The sequence below is a fragment of the Apteryx mantelli genome, chromosome 37, assembly GCF_036417845.1.
Source record: "Apteryx mantelli isolate bAptMan1 chromosome 37, bAptMan1.hap1, whole genome shotgun sequence".
Taxonomy (NCBI): domain Eukaryota; kingdom Metazoa; phylum Chordata; class Aves; order Apterygiformes; family Apterygidae; genus Apteryx; species Apteryx mantelli.
In genome coordinates, this window is record NC_090014.1 from 1 (window position 1) to 19,689 (window position 19,689).

The following is a 19,689-nucleotide window of genomic DNA, read 5'->3' on the forward strand; positions in this document are numbered from 1 at the left end:
TCGCTTCCTCCTCGTCGCCCAGGTGCGCCCCACGGCTGCCCCACAGCCGGCCCCGCGGCGCGGCCGCCCCCCCCGCCCCACGGCGGTGCCGCCCCACAGCGCCGCTGCCCCACGGCGCCGCTGCCCCACGGCGCCGGCGCCCCGCTGCTCTTGCAGAGGCTGCTGCAGCTGCAGAACTTCAACACGCTGATGGCCGTCGTGGGGGGGCTGGGGCACAGCTCGGTGGCCCGGCTGCGGCACACGCTGGCCCTGCTGGGCCCCGACACCACCCAGGTGGGTCCGGGCAATGGGTCCCCCGCGGTCCTGGGTCCCCGTGACCCCCCCCCCCCGTGCAACGTGTCCCCTCATGTCCTGTGTCCCCGTGACCCCCCGTGCAACGTGTCCCCTTGTGCAATGTGTCCCCGTGTGTCCTGGGTCCCCGTGACCCCCTGTGCAACATGTCCCTTTGTGCAACATGTCCCCTTGTGTCCCCATGTCCCCTTGTCCCACTGTGCAACGTGTCCCTTTGTGTCCTGTATCCCCATGACCCCCCATGCAACGTGTCCCCTGTGTCCCCATGTCCCCTCATGCGCCATGTCCCTGTGCACCACGTCCCCTCGCATCCCCATGTGCCCTCCTGTCCCCATGACCCCTCGTGTGCCATGTCTCTGTGCACCGCATCCCCTCGTGCAACGTGTCCCCCCCGTGTCCCCACGTCCTCTCATGCACCATGACCTTGTGCACTATGTCCCTTTGTGCAACGTGTCCCCGTGTCCCCTCGTGTCCCCATGACCCCTCATGTGCCATGTCCCTGTCCACCATGTCCCCTCATGTCCCCACATCCCCTCGTGCACTGTGACCCTGTGCACCACGTCCCTTTGTGCAATGTGTCCCTGTGTCCCCTCGTGTCCCCACATCCCCTCGTGCACCATGACCCTGTGCACCACGTCCTTGTGCAATGTGTCCCCTCGTGCACCCCGTGCCCCCCGGTGCGACATGTCCCCTCGTGTCCCCATGACCCCTCATGCACCATGACCCTGTGCACCACGTCCCTTTGTGCAATGTGTCCCCGTGTCCCCTTGTGTCCCCTCATGTCCCCACGTCCCCTCGTGCACCACGTCCCCCTGTGCACTGTGACCCTGTGCACCACGTCCCTTTGTGCAATGTGTCCCCTCGTGCACCCCGTGCCCTCCGGTGCGACATGTCCCCTCGTGTCCCCATGACCCCTCATGCACCATGACCCTGTGCACCACGTCCCTTTGTGCAACGTGTCCCCTTGACCCCTCGTGTCCCCATGACCCCTCATGTGCCATGTCCCTGTCCACCATGTCCCCTCGTGTCCCCATGACCCCTCATGCACCATGACCCTGTGCACCACGTCCCTTTGTGCAACATGTCCCCTTGACCCCTTGTGCACCACATGCCCCCTGGTGCAACGTGTCCCCTCGTGTCCCCACGTCCCCTCATGCACCATGACCTTGTGCACCACGTCCCTTTGTGCAATGTGTCCCCCCCGTGCCCACCCGTGCAGCATGTCCCCTTGTGTCCCCATATCCCCTCGTGCACCGTGACCCTGTGCACCATGTCCCTTTGTGCAACATGTCCCCTTGTGTCCCTCGTGCCCCCTGGTGCAACGTGTCCCCTCGTGTCCCCCCGTGCCCCCCGGCGCGACGCGTGCCCGCGGCAGCTGTGGGAGTCGCTGACGGAGCTGGTGAGCTCGGCGGCAACTACGGGCGCTCGGCGCTACCGGCGGTGCCTGGCCGCCTGCCGCGGCTTCCGCCTGCCGGCGCTGGGCGTCCACCTCAAGGACCTGGTGGCCTTGCACGAGGCGCTGCCCGACTGGCTCGACGGCGCCCGCACCCGCCCCAACCCCGCCAAGATGCAGCAGCTCTTCGGCATCCTCAGCGAGCTGGCGCTCGTGCAAGGCATCTGCCCGCCCCTGCGCGGCGACCCCGACCTGCTCAACCTGCTCACGGTGCGTCCCCGCGCGAGGCGGGGCGGCGCTCGTGCGAGGCGGCCGTGCCGTGTGTGTGCGTGCCGCCAGCGGTGCATCCCCGTGCAAGGCAGCCCTCGTGCAAGGTGGCTGTGCCGCGTGCATGCAGCCAGCGGTGGGTCCCTGTGCACCCCGGCCCTCGTGCACGCCCTCGTGCAAGGTGCCCCCTCCATGCACACCAACCCCGCCCTGCCTGCGGTATGCGCCCTCGTGCACACTCTTGTGCACACCCTCATGTGCGGCCTCGTGCGAGGTGCCCCCTCCATGCACACTGACCCCAACCTGCTCGGGGCGCACACCCTCGTGCGCACCCTCGTGCATGGCCTCATGCACGCCCTTGTGCGAGGAGCCTCCTCCATGCACGCTGACCCCAATCTGCTTGTGGCACGTGCCCTCGTGCGTGGCCTCGTGCGAGGTGCCCCTTCCATGCACCCCAGCCCACTTGGAGTGCACACCCTCGTGCACACCCTCGTGCATGGCACCCCCTCCATGCACACTGACCCCAACCCGCTCGGGGCGCACACCCTCGTGCACACCCTCGTGCACGCCCTCGCACGCGCCCCCGTGACGCGGCCGCCGCCCCGCCAGGTCTCGCTGGACCAGTACCAGACGGACGACGAGCTCTACCAGCTCTCGCTGCAGCGCGAGCCGCGCGCCGCCGACGGGGTGAGCGTGCGAGGGGCGTGCGAGGGCGTGCGAGGGTGTGCAAGCCCCCGGGGGGTCCCGAGCTTCCCCCCCCCCGGCTCCCCGCAGGCCCTCGTGCAGCGGCCGTGGGGCACAGTGGAGGGGGGGGACGACGTGCAATGGGGGGGTGACGCGTGGGTGTGCGACACGTGGGGCCGTGCGACATGGGGGGGCCGTTCCCACGCTGTAGCTGCCCCCCTCCCGGGGGGGGGGGGCTGGGACCCCAAAGTGCCCCCCCCAAGGGGAGGGCTGGCCTGTCTGTCCCCCCCCCGCGTGGGTCTGACCCCCATGTCGTGTTCCCCCCCCATGTGGGTCTGACCCCATGTCCCCCCCCCCACATCTCCCCCCCCATGCGGGTCTGACCCCACGTCCCGTTCCCCCCCCCCCATGTCGTGTCCCCCCCCCCATAGGTGGGTCTGACCCCCACATTGTGTGTCCCCCCCCCCCAGGGCGGCCCCCCGGCGGCGCTGCCCCTCCCCGGCCCCCCCCATGTGGGTCTGACCCCCACGTCCCATCCCCCCCCATGTCTTCTCCCCCCCATATGCGGGTCTGACCCCCACATTGTGTCCCCCCCCATGTGGGTCTGACCCCCATGTCCCCCCCCCCACATCTTCTCCCCCCCCATGCGGGTCTGACCCCACGTCGTGTCCCCCCCCCCATGTCGTGTCCCCCCCCATACGTGGGTCTGACCCCCACGTCCCGTTCCCCCCCCCCATGTCGTGTCCCCCCCCCCATAGGTGGGTCTGACCCCCACATTGTGTGTCCCCCCCCCCCCCCAGGGCGGCCCCCCGGCGGCGCTGCCCCCCCCATACGTGGGTCTGACCCCCATGTCCCCCCCCCCAGGGCGGCCCCCCCGGCGGCGCTGCCCCCCCCGCCCCCCCGGCGGCCTTCGACGCCTGGGCTCTGGCCGTGAAGCCCCGACCGGACCCGGCGCTGCTGCGGGCCCACGTGGAGAAGATGGTGGAGGTGGGGGGCGGTGTGGGGCTGGGGGGGGGTGGGGGGGATGTGGGGGGCTGGGGGGGGACGGGGGTGTGGGGGCGGTGTGGGGCTGGGGGGGGTGGGGGGGATGTGGGGGGCTGGGGGGGGACGGGGCTGTGGGGGCGATGTGGGGCTGGGGGGGGTGGGGGGCAGGTGTGGGGCTGGGGGGGGACGGGGGTGTGGGGCGGCTCCGGGGCAGCTATGGGCCCGTGGGGTGGCTGTGGGGCAGCTGCAGGGGGCACAGTGGGGGTGGCGCCGTGGGGCGGTGGTGACGCTGTGGGGTGACGCCGTGGGGCGATGGGACAGCACTGTGGGGCAGTCGGTGGCGCCATGGGGTGGTGCCATGGGGCGGTGGCAGTGCCGTGGGGTGACGGTGATGCCGTGGGGCAGTCGGTGACGCTGTGGGGTGGTGGTGATGCTGTGGGGTGACGCCGTGGGGTGATGGTGATGCTGTGGGGCAGTCGGTGATGCTGTGGGGTGGCGCTGTGGGGCAGTGGCGGGGCTGTGGGGCAGTGCCATGGGGTGACGGTGATGCCATAGGGCAGTCGGTGATGCCGTGGGGTGATGGTGACGCCGTGGGGTGGCGCCGTAGGGTGATGGTGGTGCCATGGGGCAGTCAGTGACACTGTGGGGTGATGCCATGGGGTGGTGGCGGCGCCGTGGGGTGATGGTGACGCCGTGGGGCAGTGGCGGCGCCGTGGGGCAGCGCCATGGGGCGGTGGTGGCACCGTGGGGCAGTCGGTGATGCTGTGGGGTTGGTGGTGACACCGTGGGGTGGTGCCATGGGGTGACGGTGGCGCCGTGGGGCAGTTGGTAATGCTGTGGGGTGACGCTGTGGGGTGGTGGCGGTGCCGTGGGGTGATGCTGTGGGGTGACGGTGGCTCTGTGGGGCAGTCAGTGATGCCATGGGGTGATGCTGTGGGGTGGTGGCGGCGCCGTGGGGCAGTCGGTGACGCCGTGGGGTGACGGTGGCGCTGTGGGGCGGCGCCGTGGGGCAGTCGGTGACGCCGTGGGGCGGTGGCGGCGCCGTGGGGTGACGGTGGCGCTGTGGGGCGGCGCCGTGGGGCAGTCGGTTTTCCGGGCGTTCGACGTGGACGGCGACGGGCGAATCTCGCGCGCCGAGTTCGAGTCCGTGCGCGACAACTTCCCCTACCTGCGCGCCTTCGCCGAGCTCGACGCCGACCGGTGAGGGACCCCCCGGGGCCCCCCCGGACCCCCAACACCCCCCCGGACCCCCAACACCCCCCCCCGGGACCCCCCCGGGGCCCCCAACACCCCCCCCGGGACCCCCCGGACCCCCTGGGACCCCCCCGGGACCCCCCCGGACCCCCAACACCCCCCCCGGGACCCCCCCGGGGCCCCCCGGGACCCCCAACCCCTCCTGGGACCCCCCCGGACCCCCTGGGACCACCTGGGACCCCCAACACCCCCCCGGACCCCCAGGGACCCCCCCCCTTCTGGGACCCCCAGGGACCCCCAGGGACCCCCAACACCCCCCCCGGGACCCCCAACCCCTCCTGGGACCCCCCCGGACCCCCTGGGACCCCCCACCCCTTCTGGGACCCCCAGGGACCCCCAACACTCCCCCGGGGCCCCCCCGGGACCCCCAACCCCTCCTGGGACCCCCCCGGACCCCCAACACCCCCCCCGGGACCCCCCCGGACCCCCCCCGGGACCCCCAACCCCTCCTGGGACCCCCCCGGACCCCCTGGGACCCCCTGGGACCCCCAACACCCCCCGGGACCCCCAGAACCCCAGGGACCCCCCCGGGACCCTCTGGACCCCTCTGGACCCCCCCGGACCCCCCCGGGACCCCCAACCCCTCCTGGGACCCCCCCGGACCCCCTGGGACCCCCTGGGACCCCCAACACCCCCCCGGACCCCCAGGGACCCCCAACCCCTCCTGGAACCCCCAACACCCCCAGACCCCCAAGGACCCCCAGACCCCCCGGACCCCAACCCCTCCTGGGACCCCCAACCTTCCTGGGACCCCCCACCCCTCCTGGGACCCCCCCAGAACCCCCCCAGACCTCCCGGGACCCCCTGAACCTCCAGGGACCCCCCGGACCCCCCAGACCCCCTGGGACCCCCAACACCCCCGGACCCCCAAGGACCCCCTGAACCTCCAGTGACCCCCCGGGATCCCCTGGGATCCCCGGGACCCCCCCCCGAACCCCTTGTGACCCCCCCCGGACCCCCCGGGACCCCCAGGGACCCCCTGAACCCCCGTGACCCCCCCCCAGGACCCCCAGAGACCCCCTGAACCCCCCAAGAACCCCCAGGGACCTCCAACCCCACCTAGGACCCCCAAGGACCCCCAATTCTCCCATCCCCAGGGGCCCAGGCGTCTGGTGCCCCCCCCCCCCAAGGAAGGGGCCCAGGTGTCCGGGTGCAACCCCACCCCCCCGGGCAGCAGCAGCGGGGCCCAGGCGTCCGGGCGCTTCCCCCCCCCAAGGAAGGGGCCCAGGCGTCCGGGCGCGACCCCCCCCAAGGAAGGGGCCCAGGCGTCCGGGTGCAACCCCCCCCCCCCCAAGGAAGGGGCCCAGGTGTCCGGGTGCAACCCCACCCCCCCGGGCAGCAGCAGCGGGGCCCAGGCGTCCGGGCGCTTCCCCCCCAAGGAAGGGGCCCAGGCGTCCGGGCGCGACCCCCCCCCCCCGTGCCGCCCCCCCCCCAGGGACGGCAGCATCAGCCGGGAGGAGATGCTGCGCTACTTCCTGCAGGCCAGCGAGGGGCTCGAGGGCAAGATGGGCTTCGTGCACCGCTTCGAGGCCAGCGGCGCCCTGCGTCCCGCCGCCTGCCGCCACTGCCGCAGCCTGGTCAGCGCCGCGCCCCCCTCGCACGCGCCCCTCGCACGCCCCTCGCACGCCCCTCGCACGCCCCTCGCATGCGCCTTGCACGCACCTCGCATGCGCGGACCCCTTGCACGCCCCCCTTGCATGCGCGCCCCTCGCACAGACCCCCTCGCATGCACGCCCCTCGCACGTGTGCCCCTCGCACGGACCCCTCGCACACATCCCTCACACGCACCTCGCACGCACCCCCCCCCCACGCCTTGCACATCCCTCGCATGTGCGCCCCTCGCACAGACCCCTTGCAACGCGCGCCTCTCGCACGGACCCCTCGCACGGACCCCTCACACACCTTGCACATGCCCTCGCGCGGACCCCTCGCACGCGCCCCTCACACCCCTCGCACGCACCGCACACCCCTCACACGTGCCCCTTGCACGCGCCTCGCACGGACCCCACGCAGGGGTGGTGGGGCGCTCTCTGTGTGCACGTCTCGCACGAGGCATCGCAGGGGTGTCGCAGCGTGCACGTCTCGCACGAGTGCATCCCGCACGGGTGCTGTTGCACGGGCGCCGGGTTGTGCACGTCTCGCACGAGCGTATCCTGCACGGGGTTCTTGCACGGGGGTTGCTGGGTGCTCTTCGCGTGTGCACCTCGCACGGGTGCTGCTGCACGGGCGCCGGGTTGTGCACGTCTCGCACGAGCGTATCCCGCACGGGGGCCTCGCACGCGTGGGGCCGCCCCTGCCCTGACCCCCCCCCCTTGTCTCCCCAGATCCTGGGCATCTACAAACAGGGCCTCAAGTGCCGGGGTGAGTGCGGGGGGGGACACGGGGGCGGGGGGTGCAGTGGGGGTGCAGTGGGGGTGACAGGGGCCTGCTATGGGGGGTGCAATGGGGGAGTGCAATGGGTGCACGCTGGGGGTGCAGTGGGGGGGTGAAATGGGGAGTGCAATGGGGGGGTGCAACAGGGGGAGCGAAGGGGGGCTGCTGGGGGTGCAAGGGGCAGGTGCAATGGGGGGTGCAATGGGGTGCAATGGGGAATGCTGGAGGTGCAGTGGGGATGCAACGGGGGGTGCGGGGGGTGCAATGGGTGCAGTGGGGGGGTGCAGCGGGTGCAATGGGGGGTGCAATGGGGGGTGCAATGGGGGGGTGCAATGGGGGGGTGCAATGGTGCAATGGAGGGGTGCAATGGGGTGCAATGGGGAATGCTGGAGGTGCAGTGGGGGATGCAATGGGGGGCGCGGGGGGGTGCAGCGGGTGCAATGGGGGGTGCAATGGGGGGTGCAATGGGGGGGTGCAATGGTGCAATGGAGGGGTGCAATGGGGTGCAATGGGGAATGCTGGAGATGCAGTGGGGGGTGCAATGGGGGGTGCAATGGGGGGTGCAATGGGGGGTGCAATGGTGCAATGGGGGGGTGCAATGGGGTGCAATGGGGAATGCTGGAGGTGCAGTGGGGGATGCAATGGGGGGCGCGGGGGGGTGCAGCGGGTGCAGTGGGGGGGTGCAGCGGGTGCAATGGGGGGTGCAGGGGGGGTGCAGCGGGGGTGCCACGGTGCCGCCGCCGCCCGCAGCCTGCGGGGTGACGTGCCACGAGCAGTGTCGCGAGCGGCTCCGCGTCGAGTGCCGGCGCCGCACCAAGAGCGTCGGCGGCGAAGCCCCCCCGGCCCCCCCCGGCCGCTCCTTCAGCTTCTCCCTGCCCCGGCCCCGGCGGCTCTCCCTGCGCCCCCCAGGTGGGGCCCAGGCGTCCGGGATCGCGACCCCCCCCCCTCCCCAAGGGGCCCAGGCGTCCGGGACCCCCGACCCCCCCCCAAGGGGCCCCGGCATCCAGAACCCCCAACCCCTCTCCAAGGGGCCCAGGCATCCGGGACCCCCAACTCCCCCCCTCCAGGGGCCCAGGCGTCCGGGACAGTGACTCCCCCCCTCCAGGGCCCCCAGCATCTGGGACCCCCACTCCCAAGGGGCCCAGGCATCCGGGACCCCAACTCCCCCCCCTCCAGGGGCCCAGGCGTCCAGGATCCCCGACCCCCCCCGGCCCAGGGAGCCCCCCCCCACCCCCACAGGGAGGGACCCAGGCGTCCGGGCAGCCTCCCTCCACCCCAGCCCCCCCCCGCCCCCCCCCCCCCAGGGGGCCCAGGCGTCCGGGCCCCATCCGCCTCCTCCGGGCCTGTCCGCGCCCGATAACCCCCCTCCCGCCGGGCCCCGGTTCCTGTTCGCGCCTCTCCGTGGGGGGGGGGGGGAACCCACTTCCCCCCCCCCCCCCCGGGGGGCCCAGGCGTCCGGGCGGGGGCTGAGCGGGGCCCTGTCTGTCTGTCTGTCCGTCCCCCCCCCCCAGAGACCCCCGAGGACGTGCAGGCGGTGGAGGACGGCGTCTTCGACATCCACCTCTAGGCAGGTAGCGGCCCGGACGCCTGGGCCCCTCGTGGGGGGGCCCCGGACGCCTGGGTCCCCTTTGCAGGGGGGTCCCGGACGCCTGGGCCCCTTTGTGTGTGTTTGGGGGGGGGGGGCCCGGACACCTGGGTCCCTCGCTCCCCCCCCCCCCCCGTGACCTCTCCCCTCTCTCCAGGGTCTCCCGGTCTCCGGCTCTTCCTGACCCCGCTGGACCCGGGACCCCCCCGGACGCCTGGGGTCCTCTTTGGGGGTGGGGAGGGGGGATTTGGGGGGGGGGGGGAGGGAGCTGCCTGTGCTTGTACCCAGAGCCGCGAGAATAAACCGTGTGTCCGTGCGTCCGTCTGCTCTGTGCTGGGGGGGGGCCCGGACGCCTGGGCCCCCCGGACGCCTGGGTCCCCTGGGGGGGGGCAGAGCAGGGGGTGGGGGGGGACCGGCCGAGGGCCCAGGCGTCCGGGCCCCAGGTGAGGGCACTGAGGGGCTGGGCAGGAGCCTCGTTAGCGGAGCGGCTGCTAACGAGCCCCTCGTTACCCCGAGATGGGGCCCAGCTGGGCCCGGACGCCTGGGCCCCCTGGAAGGAGGGGGGAAGGGGGGAGCCGGGGCTCCCGGACGCCTGGGCCCACTGAGGGAGTTGCCAGGTCAGTGGGGGGTTGGGGGGGGGGCCCAGGCGTCGGGCTTCTCCCTGTGGGGCATGGGGGGGGGGGGGCTTGGGGTCTCTATGGGGTGGCCCCAGCCCCATAGGGTCTCTGTGGGGCACCTATGGGCTCTATAGGGTGCCTATGGGTGACTATGAGGCTGTTTGGGGTCTCTACGGGGCACCTATGGGGCTCTGGGGGGTGATTTGGGGTCTCTATGGGGCACTTATGGGGCTCTGGGGGGTGATTTGGGTGTCTATGGACAATTTGGGGTCTCTATGGGGCACCTATGGGTCTTTCTGGGTGCTTTTGAGTCTCTGTGGGCAGTTTGGGGTCTCCATAGGTCTCTGTGGGGCAGTTTGGGGTTGCCATGGTGTCTCTATGGGGCACTTATGGGTCTCTGTGGGGCAATTTGGGGTCTCTATGGGGCAGTTCAGGGTCTCCATAGGTCTCTGTGGGGCAGTTTGGGGTCACCGTGGGCTCTCTATAGGGCCTCTGCACGGTCTCTATGGGGCACCTATGGGAGCTGCCTGGGGTCTCTATGGGCAGCTCAAGGGTGCCCAGCGGTGCCGTGTGCTCGTGCGAGGTGTGCGCAAGCCGTGCGTGAACCGTGTGCGAGCCGTGCTCGTGCGCACCGTGCCCGCGTGTGCACCCTGCTCGTGCGAGGCGTGCGCGGGCCGTGGCCGTGCTCGTGCGAGCCGTGCCCACGTTGCACCATGCTTGTGCGAGCCCTGTGCAAGCCGTGGGTGCGCCGTAGCCGTGCACAAGCCGTGCGTGAACTGTGCGCGGGGCCGTGGCGGTGCTGGTGCGAGCCGGGGCCGTGCGCGGGTGGGTGCTGGTGCGAGCCGTGCGTGGAGCCGTGCGAGCCGGAGCCGAGCCGTGCACGGGGCCATGCGAGGCATGCGTGGGGCCGTGGCAGTGCTGGTGTGAGCCGGGGCCGTGCAAGCGGCGTGCGAGGCGTGCAGAGGCAGCCGTAGCCGTGGGCGTGCACGAGCCGTGCGTGGGGCCGTGCGAGGCGTGCGTGGGGGCCGTGGCGGTGCCGGTGCGAGCCGGGGGCCGTGCGAGGCGTGCACAGAGCCGTGCACAGAGCCGTGGGCGTGCACGAGCCGTGCGTGGGGCCGTGCGAGGCGTGCGTGGGGGCCGTGGCGGTGCCGGTGCGAGCCGGGGCCGTGCGAGGCGTGCACAGAGCCGTGCACAGAGCCGTGGGCGTGCACGAGCCGTGCGTGGGGCCGTGCGAGGCGTGCGTGGGGGCCGTGGCAGTGCCGGTGCGAGCCAGGGCCATGCAAGGCGTGCACAGAGCCGTGCACAGAGCCGTGGGCATGCACGAGCCGTGCGTGGGGCCGTGCGAGGCGTGCGTGGGGGGCCGTGGCGGTGCCGGTGCGAGCCGGGGCCGTGCGAGGCGTGCACAGAGCCGTGCACAGAGCCGTGGCCGTGGCCGTGGGCGTGCACGAGCGGTGCGCGGGGCCGTGCGCGCGGCCGCGGCGGCGTCGGGACTGCGGGAGCCGCGGCGCGTCCCCGTGCGGGCGCCGCCGGGCCGGAGCGGGGACGGGGACGGGGACGGGGACGGGGCCGCCGCCGCCGCAGCAGGTACCTGCCGGGCCGGGGGGCGATGGGGGGGGCAGCGATGGGGGGGCAGGACGGGGGGGCTGCAGCGATGGGGGAAGCAGCGTTGGGGGCTGCGGGATGGGAACCGGCGCTGGGGGATGCAGGGATCGGGGTGCAGCGAGGGGAACCGGGACGGGGGGGTGCAGCAACGGGGGGTGCAGGAATTGGGGGTGCAGCGAGGGGAACCAGGAATTGGGGGTGCAGGGCTGGTACCGGGATGGGGGGGGTGCAGGAATCGGGGTGCAGCAATGGGGGGTGCAGGAATCGGGGTGCAGCGATGGGAACCAGGGATGGAGGGATGCAGGGATGGAGGATGCAGGAATTGGGGGTGCAGGAATTGGGGTGCGGGGCTGGGTACCGGGGATGGGGGGGTGCAGGGATGGAGGATGCAGGAATCGGGGTGCAGGAATTGGGGTGCTGCAATGGGTCCCAGGATGGAGGATGCAGGAACTGGAGTGCAGGAATCGGGGTGCAGCAATGGGGGGATGCAGGAATCGGGGTGCGGTGATGGGTCCCAGGGATGGGGGGGTGCGGGAGTTGGGGGGCTGCAGGAATTGGGGTACTGGGGCAGGGGGTGCCGGAATCGGGGTGCAGCAGTGGGGGGGTGCAGGAATTGGGGTGCGGTGATGGGGGGGTGCAGGAATTAGGGTGCAGCGCCGGGTCCCAGGGCTGCAGGAATCATGTCCGGGGCTGCAGGGTCGGGGGGGGCAGGGCTGGGTCCCAGGTTTGGGGGGCTGCAGGGTCGGGGGGGGCAGGGCTGGGTCCCAGGTTTGGGGGGGCTGCAGGGTCGGGGGGGGCAGGATGGGGTGTTGGGGTACCAGGGCTGCAGGACGGGGCTGGGGGGCTGCGGGGGGGGCGATGCAGGACGGGGGGGGCTGCAGGGGCCGGGGGGGACACACGGGGATGGGGTGCAGGGTGGGTGCTGGGGGCGCCGGGGAGGGATGGGGTGGGGTCATGGGGGCTGGGGGGGCCTCATCCTGCCCCATTGCAAGGGTCCGGGGGGCTGGGGACCCCCCTGTATCGCCGGGGGGGGGGCTGGAGGCCATGTCCTGCCCCATTGCACAGGTCTGGGGGCCGCATCCTGCCCCCCTTATTGCATTGGTTTGGGGGCCACATCCTGCCCCATTGCACAGGTCTGGGGGCCGCATCCTGCCCCCCTTATTGCATTGGGATGGGGCCGCATCCTGCCCCATTGCACAGGTCTGGGGGCCCGCATCCTGCCCCCCTTATTGCATTGGTTTGGGGGCCACATCCTGCCCCATTGCACAGGTCTGGGGGCCGCATCCTGCCCCCCTTATTGCATTGGGATGGGGGCCGCATCCTGCCCCATTGCACAGGTCCGGGGGCCGCATCCTGCCCCCCTTATTGCACGGGGCTGGGGGCCGCATCCTGCCCCATTGCACAGCTCCGGGGGCCACGGTGCAGCGCAGACCCGGCCGGGGGGCCCAGCCCCACCCTGGCCCCCGGTGCAGCCCGGGGCCGGCGTGCGACGCACACGCGTGTGCACCCCGGTGGCGGGCAGAGGAGGTGGGGGGGGTTCCCGGCCGGGGGGGTGTCGGGGCGCGCGGGGCGGCGTGTGCACGTGCGTGTGTGTGTGCGTGTGCAGGGTGGCGCAGGGTGTGCGGGGCTGCGGGCGGGTGTGCGCCGGGGGGTGTGGTTGTGGGGGGGGTGCGTGTGTGTGGCTGTGGGGTTGCGTGTGCGTGCATGGGGTGAGTGTGCATGGATGTGTGTGTGCATGGGGTGTGTGTGTGTGCATGTACGGGGGTGTGCGTGCATGGATGTGTGCATGCACGGGGGTGCGTGTGCATGCATGGGGTGAGTGTGCATGGATATGTGCATGCACGGGGGTGCATATGTGTGCATGGGTGTGTGTGTGCATGCACAGGGGTGCGTGTGCATGTATGGGGTGAGTGTGCATGGATGTGTGCGTGCACAGGGGTGTGTGTGCATGCATGGGTGAGTGTGCATGGATGTGTGCGTGCATGGGGTGTGTGTGTGCATGGACATATGCATGCACGGGGGTGCGTGTGTGTGCATGGGTGTGTGTGTGCATGGACGTGTGCGTGCACAGTTTTGTGTGTGCATGCACGGGGATGTGTTTGTATTTGTATTTTGCATGGACGTGTGCATGCATGGGGGTGCGTGGGCATGGGCAGGAGCATGCACTGTGTGTGTGCACAGTTGTGTGTGTGCATGCATGGGTGTGTGTGTGTACAGCTGTGGCATGGACGTGTGCAGGACTGTGTGTGCAAGCAGGGTGTGTGTGTGTGTGCACAGGCGGGTGCGTGCAGGGTGCATGTGTGTGCACGGCTGTGCACGCAGGGTGTGCACGGGGATGCGTGCAGGGCACGAGGGGGTGCGTGCACGTGTGCAGGGTGCGTGTGTGGGGCCGTGCAGGTCTGGGGCACGTGTGTAAGCGGCTGTGGGGCTGTGCATGTGCATGTGTGTGCACAGGGCTGCGTGCACAAGTGTGTGCGCACAAGTGTGCGTGCATGGATGTGTGCGTGGCTCTGGGCGTGCAGGGCTGCGTGTGCGCATACGTGTCTATATGCATGTGCAGGGCTGCGTGTGCATGCGTGGACAGGCGTGCACAGGACTCGGGCACGTGACGGGGCTGCGTGTGCACGGTCACGTGCGTGTGTGCACAGTCGCGTGCACGCGTGTCCATGTGCGGGGATGCGCCTGGGCCTAGCCGTGTGCACACGTGCATGGAGGTGTGTGTGTGTGCGGGGCTGCGTGTGCGCACGTGTGCGGGGCCCCTTGCACACGCAGGGGGTCGTGCACGTGGTGCGAGGCTCCGCGTGTGCGTCCCCACGTGCGTGTGCCAGCGCGGGCACACGCGTGTGCGAGGGCCGTGCACACACCAGTGCACGGACCCTGTGTGCACGAGGGGGGTGTCACGGGCGTGCGAGGACAGGGGGGACCCCGGCGCCAACCGGGCCCCGACAGGGGAAACTGAGGCACCGCAGCGTCCGGGGGGGGGCCCAGGCGTCCGGGGGGGGGCCCAGGCGTCCGGGGGGGCCCAGGCGTCCGGGGGGGGCCCAGGCGTCCGGGGCCCGCCCTGCTGCTGGGCGCTGGCTCCTGGGGGTGCTCGTTAGCAGAGGACTAACGAGGTTTGGGACCTGATTGGCTTTAATTAGCGCCCCCCCCCCCCACACCCATGTGCCTGGCCCAGCCATAGGGCGCCCGGACGCCTGGGCCCCCGGGGGGGGGTGGGGGGGCACCCGGACGCCTGGGTCCTCCACCCTGCCCCCCCCCCCTTCTCCTCCCGGTGACCTTCAGGCGCCCTGGGGAGATGGGGAGGGCCCAGGCGTCCGGGTGCCCCCCCACCCCACCCCAGGGGGCCCAGGCGTCCGGGTGCCCCCAGGAGCGATGGCTGGGGGGGGGGGGGGGACGGGGGGGCAAACCCGGACGCCTGGGCCCCCGGGGAGCGTTGTGGGGGGGGGGAGGGGGGGCACCCGGACGCCTGGGCCCCCGGGGAGGGGGAGGGGCGGGTCGGTCCCTCTCGGCCATGACGGCAGCTTTCATTAACCGCCGCCGCCGCTGCTGCCGGGTGGGCGAAAGGCTCCGCGCGCCCCCCCCTCCCCCCCCCCCCCAGGGGGCCCAGGCGTCCGGGAGCCCTGAGACACCCCGCAGCCCCCTCCCCCCCCCCCAGGGGGCCCAGGCGTCCGGGGGCCCCTGCACCCCCCCCCCCCCACGCACCCAGGGGCCCAGGCGTCCGGGTCCCCTCCTCCCACCCAGGGGCCCAGGCGTCCGGGCCCCCCCCCCACCCGCAGGTGGGAATCGATAGTTAATTAACTCCGAGTCGGAAAAGGGGGGACAGCGGGGGAAGGGCGCGACCAGGACGCCTGGGCCCCTCCTGGCCGGGGAGGGGGGGGGGGGAAGAGCTTGGGGACCCGGACGCCTGGGCCCCTTGGGTGGGGGGGGTAGATCTCTCCTCGGACGCCTGGGCCCCTTGTGGTGCTGGAGCCCCCCGGACGCCTGGGCCCCAAGATTGGAGGGGGTAGATTCCCCCCCCCCCCGGACGCCTGGGCCCCCCCGGGTGTTGGAGCCCCCCCCCGGACGCCTGGGCCCCTTGGGGGGGGGGGTAGATCCCTCCTCGGACGCCTGGGCCCCAAGATTGGAGGGGGTAGATTCCCCCCCCCTGGACGCCTGGGCCCCCCCGGGTGTTGGAGCCCCCCCCGGACGCCTGGGCCCCTTGGGGGAGGGGAGGGGGGGTCGGTGCTGTCAATCCCGCTCCCCCCTGCAGGTGCAGCAGTTACCGTGATTGGCTAATTATGCGGCGCATGTTAATGAGCCCCGTTACCCAATGAGGGCTATAAATAACCCGGGGGCTCATTTGCATAATGCCGGATCCCCGGTGCCCCGTTACCGCGGTGACCGGCATCCACCCCCCCCCCCCCGCCCCAATCACCGTTAATTAACCGGCACTGGTAACGAGGAGGGGGGAGGAGGGGCAGGGCCCGGACGCCTGGGCCCCTTCCCGGACGCCTGGGCCCTCCCGGATGCCTGGGCCCCCCCGGACGCCTGGGCCCCGGCGGCGGGTGGCCGGTCCCCTCTGACACTCGCTCTCCCCCCAGGTGCCACCACCGCTGCCACCGGACCCCCCGGCCATGCTGTAGCCCCCCGCGGTGGCCCCGGCACTGGTGGGGCCCCATGGCCCGTGTGGACGCCGCGGCCCCCCGAGACCCCGTGGCTCGTCCGGGCGTCGAGGTCCACCGAGGCGTCGAGGTCCACCGAGACCCTACGGCCAACCCGGCTCCTGTGGTCCATCTAGACGTTGAGGTCCACCAAGACCCTACGGCCGATCCAGCCCCTACGGTCCGTCTAGACGCTGAGGTCCACCAAGACCCTACGGCCGATCCAGCCCCTACGGTCTGTCTAGACACTGAGGTCCACCAAGACCCTACGGCCAATCCAGCCCCTACGGTCCATCTAGACGCTGAGGTCCACCAAGACCCTACGGCCGATCCAGCCCCTATGGTCCATCTAGACACTGAGGTCCACCAAGACCCTACGGCCAATCCAGCCCCTACGGTCCGTCTAGACGCTGAGGTCCACCGAGACCCTACGGCCAATCCAGCCCCTACGGTCTGTCTAGACACTGAGGTCCACCAAGACCCTACGGCCAATCCAGCCCCTACGGTCCGTCTAGACGCTGAGGTCCACCAAGACCCTATGACCGATCCAGCCCCTACGGTCCGTCTAGACGTCGAGGTCCACCAAGACCCTACGGCCGATCCAGCCTCTACGGTCCGTCTAGACGTCGAGGTCCACCAAGACCTTACGGCCGATCCAGCCTCTACGGTCTGTCTAGACGCTGAGGTCCACCAAGGCGCCGACGTCCCCTGGGACTCCACAGCCAACCAAAGCCCCGCGTTCCGCCTAGACGCTGACGTCCACCGAGGCACCGAGGTCCCCCAGGACTCCGCGGCCGACCGAGCCTCTATGGCCTGTCTAGACACCAGGGTCCGCCAAAACATCGAGGTCCGCCGAGGCCCTGTGGCCGACCAAGCTGCTATGGCCTGTCTAAACGTTGAGGTCCACCAAGACACCGAGGTCCCCCGGCGCTCTGTGGCCTGTCTGGACATTGAGGCCCACCAAGGTACCAAGGTCCACCAGGACTCCACGGCCAACCAAACCGCTACGGCCTGTCTAGACTCCAAGGTCCACCAAGACCTCAAGGTCTACCAGGACTTTATGGCCAACCAAACCTCTGTGGCTCATCTACACCTTGAGGTCCACCAAGACATGAAGGTCAACCAAGCCTCTACGGCATGTCTAGACGCCGAGGTGCACCGAGACACCAAGGTGCAACAGGACTTGAAGGTCCACCAGGACTTCCCGGCCAGCTCTATGGCCTGTCTAGACCCCAGTGTCCACCAAGCCACAAAGGTCCCCCAGCGCTCCGTGGCCAACCAAGCCTCTGTGGCCCATCTAGACACCAAGGCGCACCGAATCATGAACGTCTACCTAGGCATGAAGGTACACCAGGACACCAAGGTCCATCAAGCCTCCCACGTCCACCAAGATATGAAGATCCACCAAGGCCCCATGGCCAACCGAGCCTCTGTGGTCCATCTAGACGCCAAGGTGCACCAAGGCACCAAGGCACACCAAGACATGAAGATCCACCAAGGCCCCATGGCCAACCGAGCCTCCAAGGTGCACCAAGGCACCAAGGCGCACCAAGATATGGAGGTCCACCAAAGCTCCATGACCAACCGGGCCTTTGTGGCCCACCTAGACGCCAAGATGCACCAAGATATGGAGCCCCACCAAGGCTCCATGACCAACCAAACCTCTGTGGCCTGTTTAGACGCCAAGGTGCACCAAGACACGGAGGTCCACCAAGGTTCTGTGGCCAACCGAGCCTCCAACGTGCACCGGGGCACCAAGGCGCACCAAGACATGGAGGTCCACCAAGGTTTGGTGGCCAACTGTGCCTCCAAGGTGCACCAAGGCACCAAGATACACCAAGATACGGAGGTCCACCAAGGTTCGTTGGCCAACCGAGCTTCTGAGGTGCATGGGGGCACCAAGATGCACCAAGACATAGAGGTCCAACAAGGTTCGTTGGCCAACCGAGCTTCCGAGGTGCACTGGGGCGCCAAGATGCACCAAGACACGGAGGTGCACCAAGGTTCGGTGGCCAACCGAGCCTCCAACGTACACCGGGGCACCAAGATGCACCAAGACATGGAGGTGCACCAAGGTTCGTTGGCCAACCGCGGCTCCGAGGTGCACCGGGGCACCAAGATGCACCAAGACATGGAGGTGCACCAAGGTTCGTTGGCCAACCGCGGCTCCGAGGTGCACCGGGGCACCAAGATGCACCAAGACATGGAGGTGCACCAAGGTTCGTCGGCCAACCGCGGCTCCGAGGTGCACCAAGGCACCAAGATGCACCAAGGCCCGGGGGTCGCCCACGCCTCCAAGGCTCCCCGAGGCCCCAGGCCGCCCCGCGCCTCGGCCCCGCGCCTGGGCCTGGCGCTGCTGGCGCTGGGGGCTCTGCTGGCGCCGGGGGCGGGCGGCTCGGCGCTGGAGTTCGTGGGGGCGCCGGGGCAGTGGGCCCGTTACGGGCGGTGGGCGGCGGGCGCCGGGGGCCAGCTGAGCTTCAGCCTGAAGACGAACGTGACGCGGGCGCTGCTGCTCTACCTGGACGACGGCGGCAACTGCGACTTCCTGGAGCTGCTGGTGGCCGAGGGGCGGCTGCGGCTGCGCTTCGCCATCGCCTGCGCCGAGCCGGCCACGGTGCAGCCGCCGACGGCGGTGAGCGACGGGCGCTGGCACATGGTGCTGGTGACGCGCGACGCCCGGCGCACGGCGCTGGCGGTGGACGGGGAGGCGCGGGCGGGCGCCGTGCGCTCCAAGCGGCCCGAGATGGCGGTGGCCAGCGACCTCTTCGTGGGCGGCATCCCGCCGGACGTGCGCCTCTCGGCGCTGACGCTCAGCACCGTCAAGTACGAGGCGCCCTTCCGCGGCTGGATGGCCAACCTCAAGGTGGGCGACGCGCCCGCCGCCTTGCTGGGCGCCCAGGGCGTGCGGGGCGACGCCTGCGCCCGCCACCCGCCCTGCGCCCACGGCGGCCGCTGCGCCCTGCGCCACGGGCAGCCCCGCTGCGACTGCGCCGGCACCGGCTACCGCGGGCCCTTCTGCGAGCAAGGTGAGGCGATGGCGCGGGCGCGCGGGGCTCCTTGCACGGGCGCGCGGGGCTCCTTGCACGGGCGCGGGTCCTTGCACCAACATGGGTCCTTGCACAGGCGTGCGGGGGGGGGGGGGCCCATGCACCAACATGGGGGTTCTTGCATGGACACAGGTCCTTGCGCTGGTGCGGGGGTTCTTGCACGGATGCAGGTTCTTGCATCAATGCAGGTCCTTGCACCGGTGCGGGTCCTTGCACCAACACAGGTTCTTGCACCCACAGGGGTTCTTGCACTAATGCAGGGGTCCTTGCACAGGCGCACGGGGGGGCCGTGCATGGGTGTGGGGGCTCTTGCATGGACACAGGGGTCCTTGCACGGACACGGGTCCTTGCACTGGCACGGGGGTCCTTGCACCAGCATTGGGGTCCTTGCACGGACACAGGTCCTTGCACCAACACGGGTCTTTGCGCTGACGTGGGTCCTTGCATGGGCGCAGGGGTTCTTGCACCAACACAGGTCCTTGCACCGACGCAGGGGTCCTTGCACCGGCGCGGGGGTCCTTGCACTGACGCAGGGGTCCTTGCACCAGCATGGGAGGTCCTTGCACCAACACGGGTTCTTGCACGGATGCAGGTTCTTGCACGGACACATGTCCTTGCATGGATGTGGGTCCATGCACCGGTACAGGGGTCCTTGCACGGACATGGGTTCTTGCACCAACATGAGGGTTCTTGCACCAACACGGGGGTTCTTGCACAGATCCAAGTTCTTGCACCAACACGGGGGTTCTTGCATGGACGTGGGTTCTTGCACCAACACGGGTCCTTGCAAGCTGCGATGTGGCTGCGCTTTCGGGTGGCCCTTGCACAGCCTGGTGTCCTTGCACGTTGCAACGTCTCTGCACCACCTCGTGTCTTTGCACGTTGCAATGGCCTTGCACCGACGCGGGGCCTTGCACTGACCTGGGTCCTTGCACCGATGTGAGTCCATGCA

The 19,689-nt window shown here is 70.9% G+C and overlaps 2 protein-coding genes across 2 annotated transcripts in view; both read left to right on the plus strand.

Moving 5' to 3' along the window:
• Positions 1 to 99: 99 nt before the first annotated feature.
• RASGRP2 (RAS guanyl releasing protein 2) lies at positions 100 to 9,064 on the plus strand (the record flags this gene model as incomplete). Its single annotated transcript, XM_067314759.1, has 10 exons — positions 100 to 273; positions 1,667 to 1,954; positions 2,561 to 2,638; positions 3,500 to 3,622; positions 4,704 to 4,819; positions 6,309 to 6,450; positions 7,198 to 7,234; positions 7,997 to 8,155; positions 8,758 to 8,813; positions 8,989 to 9,064. Coding segments are annotated over 9 exons (1,173 nt in total), but the record flags the coding sequence as incomplete, so codon positions are not given.
• A 6,642-nt stretch (positions 9,065 to 15,706) lies between these two features.
• The window catches only part of LOC136995060 (neurexin-2-like), a 63,392-nt gene continuing 59,409 nt past the window's right edge, over positions 15,707 to 19,689 (plus strand). Inside the window, 1 exon segment of the mRNA XM_067314760.1 lies at positions 15,707 to 18,716. Within this exon segment, the coding sequence (XP_067170861.1) occupies positions 15,707 to 18,716 (3,010 nt within the window).